Here is a 14,573-nt window from a genome sequence, read left to right as displayed (position 1 = left end):
GTAAACTGCTTAGAACTTTAAACTATCACTTTGGAATCCACTCGTAAATCCAGTGAATGTTGTTTTTTCTAGTTTTGAAAAGCCTAGAACAGCGTTTCCATCGCTTATTGGAACCTGTATGTAATTTCCTCTGCTTTATCGCTCTAAGAAAACGCACTCAGACACAAGGTTACGACGTTAGAAGACAGCACTGATGTAACTTGGCTATGCAATAAAATGAGAACTAAGTTCGTAGGTACTTGTGGCCCTAAGGTTTTTTTTGTTTTTTTTATAAACAAAATTAAAATATATGATGGATATATTTACCAGCAGTCAGTGGTATGCAAGCCACTGCGCTGAAGACAACCTACATGTAACCTCAGGTTCGTTTAGTTCCCTGCTGTGAGGTGAACCATTAATGTGTAATAAATCATTCACTAAAAAAAAAAAACTTATGGCAGAGGATCCATGTAATACACAGAGGGTTTTTTTTTGTTTTTTGCTGGGATCGTGTTATTTCCAGCACCCATTACTAATGACAAAATCACACAAAAAAATCCCCCGAAAAAAAAAACAAAAAACCATTTTTGCCAGTCAGTCATCTAGCAGAACCAATAAAAACTAAACTGATTGAGGAGAGATTTTTCTTTTTTTTCTGGTATTACAGATATTTTAAAAAATATATATATATATATATATATAAAACGGATATTTTTCACAGGCAAAGCTTTGCTTGTAAATGTAACGGTACAGTTGCTACCGAGGACTTTGAAGTAGAATTTAAAAACAACAAAAAGTTTGCAGGCAGCCAAAATGAATCTCGTTGCGCTTGTGTCGTCTGTGAATGGCTCGCCGGCAAAATGCTAATTGTGAGGAAATTCGTGCAGGGATAATCCTTTAAACATGATAGCTAGAGGACAGGTTACTAAAGTCGTATCGCATCTCATTTGGGCTCTCTGAGAGCTCCTTTGTGTGCGCCTGGAGAGGAGGGACAAACGAATGCTTGGGAAATGACCAGATGTGGCTGTGCCCCGTGATACACATTTATCTCCGGGAATAGAGGTCAAACAAAGGAAACTTTATTGTACTACCTACACTGTTCTAGAACTGTCCGCATTACAGAGTGTGACGTCTTAAAGGTGCTGTCCCACCAGCTCTGCTGAATGTAATACTTACTACTAAACACAGCAACAAACATAAATCTTAGTTTTGTGGATGACTTCTTTATTCATATGAAGTTTTGCCTCTGCCATAGGTTTTTGGGGAATGCTTGTCATGTGACACAATAGCAGGCACTGATTGACGATTGCCATAGAGACTGAATGGCATCTAAAAGAGTTTTTTTTTTTTTTTTTAAACTTTGGTTACAACTATAGATGAAAGAATAAAATGATAGATCTGCCAAGTGTATGTTGATGGAAGCATCTATAGATATAGATATAGATATATATATATATATATATATATATATATATATATATATATATATAGTTGTAGAATAGCACGTAAAAATACAGAATGCTGTTAACGCTTTACGTTCCACTTTGATACGCATCACATTGCATGCAGAATAGCAAATAAGTTAAATAATCACATTTATTTGTGCTTTTTTTTTTATCTATCTTTTTATTCCCCACCTGCAGTACTTAATAACTACTCTATGAACTTAATTTTCTCTAATCGATCTTTATTGACAATCCATTGGATTTGTTTTTTGTCCTAAAATACGAGAGGTTAATGGTGCGTAATATTTAAAACTTAAGTATGAAAAAACTCAATACCACGTAGAACCTGAATTCATTATTCTGTTTAGATGCAGTTCTTCCTTGCGCACGCACGCACGCACGCACGCACGCACGCACGTACATATATATATATTTTTTTCTTTTCAAATTTGCAGTTGATTTCCATAGTCCGTTCTTATAAATTCCAGTTGCTTAATTGCAGTGGGAATAAGATGATGCTTGCCAGGGCGGATTCTTCTCATCTGGTGCAGAGAGACCCTGCCTGCAAAATCTGTTCCCTTTCCATTTCATCAAAGACCAGGAAATCCTGAGGCCCAAGGGTCCAGAAACTTGGTGGTCAAGATCTGATTAGGAAGCCTTCTCCCCTTCGTCTGCACTGACAGACTGATGAGCCCTGAACTACAGACACAACTCCTTTTGTGCAGTTACAACCACATTCTAGTTTTGGGTTGCAACTTTACGCTCAAAAGTTTTGTTTTGGGTTTTTTTTTTTTTTCCTTTTCTATTGCACGTTTTAATATCAAATCAGCAACTAGTTAATAGCTCTTTTTAACGATGATCTGCAGTTGTGCAGAGATATTTTAGTTAATTTCTGTTAATAATCAAGACTTTAAGCAACTGCTAATTCTATTAAGATTAGCGATTTACATTTTTTCTTAATTTAGTTTTTGAGTCCCATTTTCTGTAGCATTTTAATTTCCCATACTCGCGTTTTAATATTTGGAAGAAGAAAAGTGTTAATTGGACGCACTAGACCGTTTATCCTTTATGTACGGACACATTTTTATTTCCATAGCAATTTCAAATTTAAACGTGAAATACACTTTTTAAAAAGGATTTGCTATTTCTAAAATGTAACAAATAAAATGCACAAGAAAGCAGTTTTGGAAAACCACTATTTTCGCATATTTCTTGTGATTTACACAAATTATAAGTCAGCTAGGCACCACAGGCGCTAAATGGTGGCTTGCAGTGCGGTTATTTCTAAAGTCGGTTGTGTCACAGGTACCTTTCTCTTCTTGTTAGTTTTAGGCATGCTGAAGTCTCTACACCAACTGCAAGTCGAGAACAGGAGGCTGGAGGAACAGATTAAAAATCTGACAGCCAAGAAGGAGCGTCTTCAGCTTCTAAATGCGCAGCTCTCCGTTCCTTTTCCAACAATATCCGCGGTTCCCAGCGCACCCTCTCAAGGGCATACTTACCCACTGCATGGTAGTAAGTGCATCAAGCCCTTTACACATTCATTATTTGATGACGGGTATTGGATATCATGTTTGACTGAGCTTTATACACCGTCCACTAAAGAATGTCCATTAACCTGACCATCGTTTTCTTCCAAGTGCCCAATAAAGAAGATGACATTTCTTAGTTCTTTATGGTTTGAGTCCAAAGCCAGATGCTGGAATGACACAAAATATTTATTGAGTTCCACAAATTGTAGGGCCACAGTGGTCTTGTAATTAGATCCACGCCGAACAAGACTTTAATCAGTGTACAGCTTGGCACTTTGTACTCCCATCCCATGTATTTCTCTTGGGTTATAAAACTTTACTTGTCCGGTTCAGTGTTCCAGAGGGTTATGCTCTGATGCTTGTTCAGTAAAAGATTTTAGTTTTTATAAGCAAAGTATTTATTGCCTCCATGAGTTACCTCCATTATCTTATGCAAATGCCATGAAAGATATTTTAGTTAAAGGTCTGTAGAATAATTTTTTTATGGAACAAAATTTTTACCAAACTTTTATATCAATCACAGTTATATAAAAAATAAACTATACTCATAACACATAATAGATTGTATAGATGAATACATATATTATTATATATACCGTATTTGCTCGATTATAAGACGAGGGTTTTTTCAGAGCAAATGCCCCTCGTCTTCTAATCGGGGTCGTCTTCTAATCAGACCTCAAATAGAAGTCTGATTATGAGACTAAGATCCAGATCCCCCGCACCGCTGCAGGGGACCTGGATCCTCCTGCGCCCCCCCCCCCCACTTACCGGTGCTTCCTGCTGTATTGCCGGGGCAGCGGGCTGACGTCTACGCGATCCGCGTAGACAACGTCCGCTGCAGCCGGAAGGAGGTGTGGCTAGCAGCGGGGGTTGTCTGCGTCCGTCACGGATACCTTCCCCGACTGTCAGAGATCAGAGTTCCCCGCACCGGTGCCGCTCTGACAGCCGGGGAAGGTATGCGCGATGGACGCAGACAAACCCCCGCTGCCAACTCCACCTCCTTCCGGCTGCAGCGGAAGGAGACGTCAACCCGCTGCCCCGGCAATACAGCGGGAAATTGGAAGCACCGGTAAGTGCGTGTGTGTGTTAAATGGGGGCATAGGGCATTTCTGGAATGCCTTATACCCCTATATGCCACTCTGGCACTTAGGGGGTTAAAAGGCATATTATGGGGCAGAGTGGCATATAGGGAGGTATAAGGCATTTCAGGAGGCAGAGTGGCGTTAAGGGGGCATTTAATAGAGCACTCTGCCTCCTGAAATGCCTTATACCTCCCTATATGCCACTCTGCCCCATAATATGCCTTTTAACCCCCTAAATGCCAGAGTGGCATATAGGGGTATAAGGCATTTCTGGAGGCAGAGTGCTCTATACAATGCCTTTTAACTCCCTTAATGCCACTCTGCCTCCTGGAATGCCTTATACCTCCCTATATACCACTCTGCCCCATAATATGCCTTTTAACCCCCTAAATGCCAGAATGGGATATAGGGGTATAAGGCATTTCTGGAGGCAGAGTGGCACATAGTTGGTCAAAAGGCATACCATGGGGCACAGTGGCATATAGAGGGTTAAAAGGCATATCATGGGCCACAGTGCCATATTGGTGTGGCAAGCCTGGGGGCAGATGTGCGTAACTGGGGGACAGGTTGGAAAATACAAGGAAATAAAAACAAAAAAAATATTTTTCTCAATCACAGCTTTTATTTAAAAAAATAGTTTAAATGAATTAACATTTACTGGTAAAACTTTTTTCCTTTAGGGTCGTCTTATATTCAGGCTTTTTCTTTTTTTCCTAAGTTAATATTCAGATTTTGGGGGGTCGTCTTATAATCGAGCAAATACGGTATATATCATTTTCACAACCATGTGTAGACTGGAAGCTCTCTGGTGTCCATCTTCTCACTGTTTGCTTGTTAGGGGCTAATTACTATTGTGTTAGTGCCAGAGGACATGTAGAAAGAATGAGTTTCTGTAATACCTGAAAATAACACGTCTGTCAGGAGGACCACTTTAGGAACATGGGTTGGTCAATGTAGGGTTTTTATAGTTGTCTTAGATACAGCCTGTAACTGACGTACTGACTGCTGTTTGAATCTTAGGCAAATTTTTCAAGTATAGTGTCCAAGAAACTGATCCATTGCATCTTCTAGTGGCGGAAGCCTAGAGATTAATTTTGAAATGACGCACAGGGTACTAACATTAAGATTTTAGGAATTAGGATTCTGAGATTAGATATTATATTCTGAGATTTGTCCACCTGAAATTTGTATTTGGATTCTCTAGAAAACATTCCTTTTCTGCTTCATTCTAGTATCAAACACAGATTCTCTGAGCTTCAATAAAAGTCCTCACTTGGGAAACTTCCAGACAGAGAGCGCTCTTTCAGCTTCCCATCAGGTATGCTTTGTCATTGTTGGGTGGCATTGTGGTACACGTCTTATATTAATGTGCAGTGTATGGGTTGTAAGGATGCTGGCATGGTAATATACGTATGTATGTACAGTGAGTGTATACAGCTCTGTGCCGTTACGATGACATATAGCTGCATATAAGGCTATATATATATATATATATATATATATATATATATATATATATATATATATATATATATATATGGCTTTACAAGCTATTATCTTCTATTTAATTTTTTGTTACAGGATCGCACCTCAAGTGGACAGAGCACCAGCAGTTCTTCATCTCTGTCTACTCCACCACCTGATGGGCAAAGTCCAGCACAGCAAATTCAAAGGATCAACGGTGTAACAATGAGTACCCTGACAAGTGGCATTCAGACAGTCACACAAGCTCTTCCCACTGTGCAGAGCGTGGGGGCAATAATTGGAGCCTTACCGGCCAACCAGCTGGCTATCAATGGCATTGTAGGGGCCCTTAATGGAGTTATCCAGACGCCAGCCACTTTGCCTCAGACCACGGCTCTCACTCACGCCTCCATATTGCCCAATGTCACACACCCCATCACTCCCACGCTAACAAACAGGTAAAATTAACACATTTGTCTAAAATGATCCAAATTTGTTTTATGGTTATTGTATGATTTATATCTGAATACAGATTTTCAACCTTTACTCTTATTATCCATGTGATATAATGACAGTATGAGCAGATGTTTTTCCTGGAATATGCTTTGTGTTTTTACATCTGGGGGTAGGAGTGCAGAATTATGTCGGATTCCCTATTCTGCATTTAACAGCACAATGTATGTAGTATATATATGCTTAGATCAGAACTTCATTGCTGAACTACTTTGTTTATAGGTCTCACTATTTTGTACCCTGAGCTGTGATGTAAGGAAACATTGTGAACATTATATGTGACATTATACATTAGTTACTGGACATGGCTGGAAGTATACATTGTTTCATTCTGTAACAAGCTAAGAAAAATGTGTTTAATCATAGCGGTCGCAACGTGTTCTTTTAAATGTCTGGTTTGTTTCTCTTCTAGTGCGTCGGGATTAGGACTGCTCTCTGACCAACAGAGACAGCTACTGCTTCACCAGCAACACCAGCAGCTGCAGCAGCTTCTGAGCTCTCAGCAGCTCACGCCGGTAAGTTGTGTGACCAGAGCCACCGGCGGGTTACCGTGATCTGCGTGTTTTATCAGTTGGTTTTCAGTTTCATATCTGGATGCAGCATTCAGAACTCTAAGAATTCTGCATTTCAGTAAGAGCAGTTCTCTTTACTGCTCCTTGCATTTTCATTCCACCCCTTCCTGATTGGCTGTTCCAGTCAGTGCCGGGAGAGTAGCTGCGCAGGCTTTGCTGGCTTTAAAAAAAGTAAAAATAGCCACTTAATTCAAACCAAAAGCACAAGCTGTAGTTTTACTAAATTGACTAAATGTTACTAAAAGCTGCATGGATGTCAGTTTTATGTACTATTTGGAAATTTTATACTTCTCACACTTTATTTCTAGGAGCAGCACCACGCTCTGTTGTATCAGTTAATGCAGCACCAACAGCAGCAGCAGCAGCACCACCAGCAGCAGCAGCACCACCACCACCACCAGACGGAACTGCAGCAGCTGCAACTTCCTGCAGCAGCGCAGCTACCCTTGAACAACCTGTTGGCTGCCTCTCTTCACGCATCCACTACTAACCCTTTCCTTGCCATGCACAGTGAAAGCACAGCTCAGAAAGTGGCAGTAAGTGACTCCTTTGATAATGTAATGTTCAAGAATAATCGTGTTTTTGTTATTTAAAACCAAGCTTTGCCGTATGGAAGCTGTGGACCTTTATGTACCTGCTTAAATATATTTTTTTAGTGAATCTGGCTAAATAGCCCTTAGGGCTAGCCAAGAGGGATCTATTTCCTCTGGTGAAGCACAAATAAGTCTGTGATGATCACTTCCATTGAAGGTTATCTCGCAGCCCATTAATGACTTCCAAAATTAAGACGAGGTGTTGGAGGATTATGACATAGCTTTCTATATGTACACTTGTAGAGCCAATATCGTTCAAAAGGATATTTTGCAAAACACCTTTTTCTTGTATAGTTTAGAGGATGGTAGATCACCTGCTGTCTCTAATCCAATTAAGAATTTAGATATATATTCATGGAGGGAGGGAGGTAGGGCTCTTAGATTTTTATATATATATATTATATATATAGATTTATATATATATATATTTTCAGGGTCTTTGCTTATACAAACGTGTTAATACTACATAAGACATATGGTCTAAACATTGCTGTGAAATTAGCAGCTCCTCATCCTACCAGTATTATTTATATATTTCACATGAGCTTCATCCGCTTCTCCATGGCAGGTGCCTCAGAAAATGTCCCCAGCACGAGAACATGCAGTCATCTTGGAATACTGAGGGTTAATTTAAAAACCAACAATGTTCTAGATTTGGGTTAATGTGTGCATTGGCTAGACCTCCAGAAGATGTTCCCTGGTGCTTATTTTTAGGTATCTGCTTTGATATTTTGTTATTCATGAAATCACCAATTCCTTTTTTTTTTTATTATCATTATATCCAGAGGCTTGGAGATAAAACTGGACCAGTAATTCAAGATAAAAGCTGATTTTCAAGAAGCAGAAGACTTTCCTCCTGAAGCTTCACTCACTACAGATGTCTTCCTTTTTTTGTGGTGATGAACCGATGCACACGGGGACAACAGACAATTCTCTCCTTCACTTTCTGTTTTACCAACGCTAAATGGACAAGCAGATTTTCACGGGATTAGACCAAACAGAGGCAAATAGTGGAAGCCTTTGTGAGAAGGCCTTAGATATTTATTTTGTTTTTAATTTATGTAGCTTTTGTTGCACTGAAATGTCTATGTTGGTGGTGAAGTCTTGAGAAAGATAAAAATGTTGTATGGAAGAATTACCAGCTTGGAGTTTGGAAGAAACTAAGTAAGGAGATGAAGAGTCCTCCAGTGGCAATGTGACTGCTATGTACTTTTGCTGGTAATGCAGTGCATCTCATCTTCAGGGTTTACTAGAAAGTCCTTCAAACATCAACATCTTTTCACTGGTCTCATAAAGGTATTAATAATATATATATATATTAAAGCAGAATAAATATCACAGGGATGTCTACTCGTATCGTTTTCTGTAAACAAGTGCAGAAAACAAGGGATGGTGAAAGGGTTAATTTTTCCTTGGGACAGCATAAGACTAATGCAAGTGCCTGTTGCAAAGCTCACTGCGCAAACTGGTGGTAGTGCTGCTGAGCACATCTTAAGGGGACAATGTTTACTGCAGTAAGTATTCATGTTGCACTAGCAGCTTTTATCGTCTTAAGTGCCACTACTATTTGGCCGGGGCAATTTCTCCTAATTTCACTTTAGAGTTTTTTATGCAACTCTAACATTAACTCAAAGAGTTAAACAATCTCCCGCACTGCCACTGCGGAAGACTACAAATCCCATAATGCTCTACCGGTCATTGGTTGAGGAGCATTGAAGTCCATAGCGGCGGCGACACCGGCGCATACACACTTCCCTCCCTTCCCTGTTTACAGAGAGTGTAATGTTTGGAGTTTATACGATTTTATACATTTAGCAAAGTTCAGAAATATATATAATGTAAAAGTTATGAGTTCCAAGTATTTAGTTGTGTTACTGCGATGGCCTGCCAATAGTTTATTCTCATCTGTATATTTTCTGGTCAGTACCATGATTTGATTTCTAGTCTCCTGATTGGCTGCAAACATTAAGGCAGCAATCAGAATTTAGATTTTCTTCCAAATATGTGTTTTCTTAAGTGTTTTACTGCCAGCTTCATTACCTGTCCTGTCGAAAATGCAGGGATTCTTGCAGCAATAAAAGAGAACAGGCGGCTCATACTTTTTACTTAACTATTTGAACTATACATTCCTTTCATGGACGACCTATTGTCCTACGCTAAAAGTACAGAACCTTTCACTAATCGTCGACATCATTAAAGTGATAAAACATTTATACAGCTGGTTGTAGGACTACTTATTTGGCGTAACATATTTGCATTGTATATTGTAGCAAAATAGCCTCCGCTGTATCTTGACCTGCACTGTGTATTCAGCGGAAAATAAAATAAAAAAACCCACAAATTTAGAAACGTGAGGTTTTGCTGCACAGATCTTACCTCATTCTGTATATAAGCTTTTTGTGAATTTGCTTTTGTAATTTGCTTTCGAAAGAAAATTCATATGGAAAATAAAAACACAATAATATTTTGATTTGTAATATTTCTAATCGGCAAAATAAAGACAAAAATGTAATTTATTTTTATATTTTTTAGGAGTTTTAAAACCTTTCCATGGGTGTTTTTGTACACGCTATTCTGTAAAACATCAGTGTGGTTTGTTTTTCTGATTTGTTACCCACTGTTTAGCTAGATCGCAAAAAGAAACAGAAAAAAATTATTGGTTTGTGTTAATAATTTACTTAGTTGTTTTAAGTACACATGGATTTTTTTTTTTAAACAATTGTTAAGCGGGGTTTTTGAATAAATTTTAATCCATACAAAAACTGGTTAACATTGTGTGACATCTGGTTTAATTAACCCTTTCAGTTCAGTGGTCTCATAACTGCGTCTGGTTTAATTGAATGTGAGAGATGAATAAGGCATGTGAAAGCAAATGTTTTCTTAATTACTAAGGGAATAAAAAAAAGACATTTATTTTCCCCCATAAACTGCCTGTTTGTGACCTTCTTCCTGATAATCCGGAGCAATGCTGTGCCATGTGTGCGCAGATGGATACATGTGCGCCATGTCATGTTAACGGGAGGATGTTATCTGATCACATCCTGAATGGAGCCAGCGTGCACATGTCCAGCCACCCACGCACACCTGGGATTTAATGGGCACGTGCAGGGGCCATGTCTGCCTAGTACAGAAAACATGTTATATGACTCTATAAGGTGCCATGCCTCCTATAAAAATACATCTGGTGAGATAATGGGTTAAAAGAAGACATACGGGCAGGAAAATAAATGAGAAAAACCTCTCAAATCCTTGCTTTCTTACTGTGGGCGATTTATTCACTTATAGCACTTAGGTCAACAATTCACTGAATTAAATGGGTCGGGTCCAGCTTGGCCACTGAAGGCAGACAGTCAGGTTTATCACAGAAACTCCTGGATCTGGATCCGAAGTAAGGCAAATCGATATTTTACGGAAGAAGATATCAGGTTGTACTGGTAATCCGGGTTTACTGGACTACACAATACAGGCCCTCGAGAGCCCATTAGTAGTTATGAATGGTCTGTTAACGCATGAGCTCTACCAGTTAAACAGCCAGAGAAATGGTAAAAAGTAGAGAGGAGATCGATCCTTTGGTTCCTGTCCGGTAATAACAATGTTCTCATCTTTCGTGATCTGGAAATGGTATTATTTATAGAGATTGAGGAGAGTGAAAAGTAACCATAACATTAAATTTACTATACAATTAACACAATTTAAGACATACTGCTATGTAAAGAAGACCGGTCTGGTATTATGAGTTTGCACTCTATTAACCTTTAAGAGAGAGAACATTTCACTGCCCACGGGCCATCGTTGACTGCCTTGTGTATGACGAGCGGAAATTATAACTTCCTCTTCTGGATCTGCATGATTATTCCTCCCATTATCTTTATTATCTTTTCCCTGCCTTATTATGAAGTTGCTGGTTGGTTCAGGCAGCCATAGCAAGGGAAGGAGTGAGGTAAGGAGAGGAAAGATAAACTTTTATTACAAATATTTGATTAAATACAAGTTTTCAAAAATATTTTGCTGTTTTTAAATAATTTTTTTCATGGTTTCAGACATGTGCACATTGGCGATTGTTATGTCTTCTGACTCTGTTATCATAGTCTTACTTACTGAATAATCTTCCTGAAGCCTTATCATACTGCTTTGTGGAAGACAATTGAATGGCTCAGTTTCAATCACCCAGCCTGACACTGAATAATGATGGTCTACAAAGGAATTAGCACTGCCAAGAATTAGCTTGTTGTGGTGACTGAGCAGTGGGAGTTGCTTGGAAATAACACCCTTGACAACAATGGCGGCCTCCAGGTCTTCATATAAAGGAAGTTTATCAGAAGAAAATAGGACCTACATTTCTTGCTACGACACTGGGCTTTCAGGACATGGGTTCGATTAGGTAAAGCTGTCTCTTCCACAGTGAGACATCCCAGCTTCTGTGACGTTACCAATTAAAATATTTTATCATACCGCAGATACTTTGAGAGTGTCGGCCTAATATACACGTTCCATCTCTATATACTGCCTGTGTTCCGTGCTGTGCCATTTTAGATGAATAAAATATACTTCTGAGTTACCTACCAAGTCTTAGCTAAATTTACAAACAAATATATGAATATATAAAAAATATAGGAAGGGTGAAGCCCTGTGTCTCTGTTTTCTTTCTCTGAGGAGGAGAGCTGCGTGTGGCCATGTTATGCCTGCTCCGTGCCCACATTCCCTCACAGATTATTATTATTTATTTATTGCTATATGGGCAGAAAGAATGAGCATAGTATAAGCCATGCAGCAGTGACGCACCTGATTGCAGGAAGCACTCCCTGCTCACCTTCCAGTAAGGAAGTGCACAGCTAACCATAATAGAAGAAACTCTCTGCAGTTTATCTGCCACTAAACACAGGGGGATCAGCTACATCACAAAAGGCGATGATCTGACCCTTTTTTTACCCAAATTTGCTTGTGGGCTAATTTCCTTGATGTAATCCTGACAGCGGAGTGAATCACTTGGTTTCTGACACAAAGCAGAGCCACTGCCCCATAACATATCTCCCAAGTGTTCTATTTTCTAGGGGACAGTCCTGATTTCCAGGCCTTATCCTGCAGAACTGCCACTTTATTATTGTTATTAATTATTGTTTTACGAAACGCCATGATATTCTTCAGCACTGTACAATGGGTCGTGCCTTTACAGGCAGTGATGGGCATGACAGGGAACTTGCTGCTTCCCTGGGGCTTCAGGTCAGTTTCTTCAATCTCTGGGCATGGGCGAGATGTCCCAAATACCCCAAATACTCCAATCACTAGAGGAGGAGGTATTCCAGGTATCCAACCCTTAGAAGTTCTCAGGTATGATCACGGGCTGCTTGGTGATACGAGAGGATCCCCAGAACATCCCATCAAGCTGTAGAAACGATTGAGGTCCGCGCTTTCAGTTACAGCTTCCATACTACCAGCTAGCGGACCTGTTCAACTGAAGAGTTGGAACATAACGCCATGGCCTGGCTTTCTGTTTCAACAGGTTGTCAGATGCAGTTTTTTCTTTATTGACCCGTCGGTAAAGGACTGCATCCCTGCCTCTTGTCACAATCATAACAGTGGTGCCACGCTTTGGGCACTTAATATTTTGGGTGGTATGCCATAATCCTTTACACATTATCACATTTGTGTGCTTTAATAATATGTTAGCCAACTTTGCACCCTATTGTTTGCTGTATCCTGTCTGTGATTACTTTGGAATATATCTCCTATTTTACGATCCATTTTAGCTGTCTTCACATAGCAAGGGTTTAACAGCAGAAATAAGATGCACATTCATGTGTGTTTCTACTTGAGTATGTTATCATGGAATTTTCAAGTTCATAGTCACACCATAAAACATTCTTTTCTGTGCACAGTAAAACCTGCAGTTTATGATGTGGCAGGGACATCGATTTTCGTTTTTATTAAAGATTTCGCAATAACCAGTGCAATTGCTCTACCCATATGTGAGATGCATTTGAGAGAAACAGATCAAAGTACACCATATTTTATTTCATGATGCAAGAAACAGGAATCATTGGCCTAACATTACTGGCACCCTATTAATCATAGGACTTGGCAGGTTACCACTTCCAAGATTACAGAATATAATTTAGGTTGATGGCATCAACATCTGTATATTAAATGGAGCAGAGACAGAGCCTGCCCTGTTGAAAAATACATGTTTCCTGCACAAGGAATCCTTCTACAATTGAAAACAAGATCAATTATTTGTTTTGCATTTCAGATTTCTATTCACTGTTACAAAAAATCGATACCTGCTGCTGCCTCTTGCCCGAGTCTCAGAGCACAGAGCAATTATTTAAAGGGTTAATAGGAAGTGGAGCATATCAGTCATAGGGTGGTAAGGTCTGGCTGTGAGTGGCCAAAACATGTTGCCAGTGGGCTAAAGGGGCAATAGCCTTTCCTCCACTCTGCCTATGCATGTCTGGGCACCTCTTCATGATGTCAGCTCCCAGTCCTGACATGCTAGCCTAAAACATCTCCTGCAGGCCAAGGAGCTGGAGAACAGGCAAAGAAGCAAATGTGTTTCCCCATAGTCTGCTGAATTTCTCAGGTATCTGCCAAGGGGACCACACAAACATTTAAAGACACTATGATGGCCGGATTGTCCCAGGATACACTCCATGGAGGTTCCCATTTGGAGGAGAAATTAGGTCAAACTACTATTGGTACATAGACCAGAATGATCTCCTTAATTAACTGGAAATGAACCGTCCCATCATAACTTGGCTTTGGAGTATTATGTTGGCCTGTCAGTAGAAAGGAAAAGGTCAAGACTGGAAGGTGATAAGGATTCTTGGTATTCACATTTTACTCATCTCGATATTATGGGCATTTCATTTTTTGGTATGAGATGATGGGCAACTTCCCAACTGAGACCTCAGGGCTGAGTTGAGGTCTTACTGACTGAGCAATGAAACTCAAGTCAAATCTACTGACCTTATTAAAGAGATAATGTACACATCAAAAATTTGCTGGCATTAACCTTTAAATGTCATGTAAATGGCAGCAGGATGGAACTCTCAGACAATATACGGAAAAAGGATCTTTTTTATGTTTTATCCTGGTATGTCGGGTAGATAGAGCCTTCGCTTGCCAGGCCATGGACGGCTCTGGCCTTTTTGCTTACATACGTAAGCACAGGCTTTCTTATCTAAATGATACCATGTTACATAGGCACAGATATCCTGGTATTTCTCAGATACACAACTGTGACCCACAACTAAATGGTCAAACATTCCTCCAGTGTCTCCTGTATTCATTCTTGTATTGGGTGTTTAAATCCCCTTATGCTCATGTTTAGAGATGAATAATATTGAACAAGTTATTGCATGGACAGATACTAACGCTAATTATGCTTTAATCC

The 14,573-nt window shown here is 39.6% G+C and overlaps 1 protein-coding gene across 1 annotated transcript in view; it reads left to right on the top strand.

The window, feature by feature from the left end:
* The window catches only part of LOC149287224 (protein AF-10-like), an 86,021-nt gene extending 78,008 nt beyond the window's left edge, over positions 1–8,013 (top strand). The window contains exons 15-20 of the mRNA XM_089493169.1: positions 2,751–2,939; positions 5,274–5,359; positions 5,623–5,963; positions 6,431–6,533; positions 6,899–7,126; positions 7,969–8,013. Of these exons, the coding sequence (XP_089349295.1) occupies positions 2,751–2,939; positions 5,274–5,359; positions 5,623–5,963; positions 6,431–6,533; positions 6,899–7,126; positions 7,969–8,013 (992 nt within the window). The remainder of the gene's footprint in view (positions 1–2,750; positions 2,940–5,273; positions 5,360–5,622; positions 5,964–6,430; positions 6,534–6,898; positions 7,127–7,968) is intronic.
* Positions 8,014–14,573: the final 6,560 nt, after the last annotated feature.

Source organism: Sceloporus occidentalis, unplaced genomic scaffold, assembly GCF_023333645.1.
Source record: "Sceloporus occidentalis isolate IW3139 unplaced genomic scaffold, rSceOcc1.0.p SCAF_63, whole genome shotgun sequence".
Lineage (NCBI taxonomy): Eukaryota > Metazoa > Chordata > Lepidosauria > Squamata > Phrynosomatidae > Sceloporus > Sceloporus occidentalis.
Note: the sequence above shows the minus strand (reverse complement) of the source record. Positions and strands in the feature narration are given on the sequence as shown.